This window comes from Penaeus chinensis, chromosome 43, assembly GCF_019202785.1.
Source record: "Penaeus chinensis breed Huanghai No. 1 chromosome 43, ASM1920278v2, whole genome shotgun sequence".
In the NCBI taxonomy this organism is placed as follows: Eukaryota; Metazoa; Arthropoda; class Malacostraca; order Decapoda; family Penaeidae; genus Penaeus; species Penaeus chinensis.
Genome location: NC_061861.1, coordinates 18,642,593 through 18,645,092, shown reverse-complemented (window position 1 = coordinate 18,645,092; position 2,500 = coordinate 18,642,593). Strand labels below are relative to the sequence as shown.

The following is a 2,500-nucleotide window of genomic DNA, read 5'->3' as shown; positions in this document are numbered from 1 at the left end:
TTTATTATTATTACTATTATTATTATTATTATTATTATTATTATAATAATAACAAAATAATAATAATAATAGCAATAATATTAATAATAATGATAATTGCAATAACAACAGTAATAATAATTATAATAATTATAATAATAATAATAATAATAATAATAATAATAATAATAATAATAATAATAATAATAATAATAATAATAACGATAACGATTTCAACAACAACAAAAACAACAATAATAATAATAATAATAATAATAATAATAATAATTATTATTATTATTTGTATTATCATTATTATTATAATCATAATATTAGTATTAATATTAATAACTTTTATTGTGTACATCGCTAAAATACCACATGATAAAAATTATTCAAATAACGAAAAGCTACGAACATAATCTAAAATATTTAAAGCTACGAACATAATTTAAAATATTGAATTATTGCAAAAATGAGAAATCCTTATGCTTGCTTCCGGAAACATAATCTTATAATACGTATTTTTCATTATTATTTACGATTCAAAAATAAAAAAAAGGATTCTATACTTAGTATCTCTTCCGTGCTGCAAAAAAGTAAAGAGTTTTTTTGTTTTTTGTTTTTTATTTTACAAATATTCGTATAATCTCTTGAATTATCTATACGAGTTTGTCGAAAATCTCGTACGTTTGGCAGAGCTGCTGTCCCCTTTTAATTCTCAGAAAAAAAGTATTACAAGGACAACTAGTCTTCAAAACTTCGTGTCTTGCTTGTTAATAAATAATAGATAGTTATTATTATTTCTTACATCTCATATTTGACACGTATTTCGCATAAAAGCATTAATGTGTGTGGTTCGCTATCACTTTCATTGATAAAACTTTCTCATTCATGCCTCGTCGTATGTGTGTTATCTACTACTATTGTTTACGAATAATAATACGGTGTCTTGGCACAATGGATAGTTTCGCAATGGTGAAAGTACATTTATCGAAATAAGACAGGATTTACTTTTTTTCTCCCCTAAATAAAAATACAGTAGCACATATTTCCCTTGTTTGAAAAAAAAAAATTGAGCCATACGAAATATCTCGACCTTTATCAATGAAGCACGCAATTTGTACTCACCCTAGCATTGTACCACACGGCTCTGCTCCTCTTCTCGCATTTTTCCTCTCCGTGGATGCCATTGAGTGTAGCAAGTGTGTAGAGGAGGGCCACACACGACCACCTGGGCAGCATCCTCCCCGACGGTAAAACCACCTGCATGGTTCTGACGGGACTGACTTGCCGCAAGACAACAGCAGCGCAGGTCAGTCGACAGGGGAGAAAGGACCAGTTTTTCCCCTAGATGTACGATATCACATAGGGTTACTTTTATAGAATTTGGCTATTACGGTGTTTATTTGCTTGACTATTTGTTCTATTATATTTTTATTGCTTTTCTAGGGGTTATCGTTATCGTGAATTAAACTCTGGAGTTTAATGCGGCGCATATGTTTGACGTGGATTCCCCTTGTCTTTAGATATTCCCCTAACAGCTACCGTGTGAAGATGCCAGATACTTAATATTTTATTCATTATTTCATAAGTAACATCAAACTACAACATGTTACAATTAATCATTTAGTAGTTCCTGTATTTCCTGCACCAATTAGGTAAAATAACAATGTGAATATTGGGTGAAATTATCCCTAAAAAATAATACTTGACAACTAAATATACAGTTACTGCGTGGCGCATCTCTGCCAGGCGTACAAGTAACAAAAATATATGAATATATTGTGAGAAATTGATAGATTTACCTTATTTTCGGGAGTTTGAGAAAAATGATAAAGAAAACGTGTCTGAGGAAAAAAATATGCCTGAATGTCGAGTGACTTCTTTAAATATCTAACTGTAGTGATAAAATACATCACTTCAAGTTGCCTAAAAAAAAGTTTTTTTTTCTTTTTCTCTTTTATCCATAAAAAACGAGACAATTCACGGCTAAAATTCAAACTGGAAGGTCTGAGTTTCGATATGCAGCGACAATAAAAAGAGATAGGAAAGTTCTCCGGGAATTCCCTCATCCGCGCCAGTCTCTCCCAGAATCCACCTTATCCACATCAATCTCTCCAGCCTTCTTTTCATCCACATCCACCTTTCCACCTTATATACACTATTCTTGCCTGTATCATCCACCACATCCACACTTATCTCTCCTGCATCCACCTTATCCACATGAACCTCTCCGGACGTCAATCTTTCCCTGAATCCACCCCATCCACAGTCTCTTCGGCATCCACTTAATCTACATCAAATCCCCCGGCATCAAACTCATCCACATCAATCTCTCCACCATCCAACCATCCACCTCATCCACATCAATCTCCCCAGCTTCCACTTCGTTTACATCAATCTAACCACACTCCACCTCATCCACATCAAGCCTTCCCTTCATCCACTTCATTCTCTCCAGCCTTCCTTTCAATCCACATCGATCTCCCCTTGTTGCAACGAACGTGCCTTAAATACA

General features: G+C 33.1%; 1 protein-coding gene across 2 annotated transcripts in view; it reads right to left on the bottom strand.

Annotated features, from left to right (window-relative positions):
- Window positions 1-2,500, bottom strand: part of LOC125048269 (glutaminyl-peptide cyclotransferase-like) — a 49,106-nt gene that overhangs the window by 44,727 nt on the left and 1,879 nt on the right. Inside the window, exon 2 of one of the 2 annotated variants that reach the window (XM_047646884.1) lies at window positions 1,111-1,329. In XM_047646884.1, coding sequence (XP_047502840.1) covers window positions 1,111-1,329 — 219 coding nt within the window. Of the gene's footprint in view, window positions 1-1,110; window positions 1,330-2,500 lie in introns of those variants that run through there. The other variant, XM_047646885.1, reaches the window with a different exon arrangement.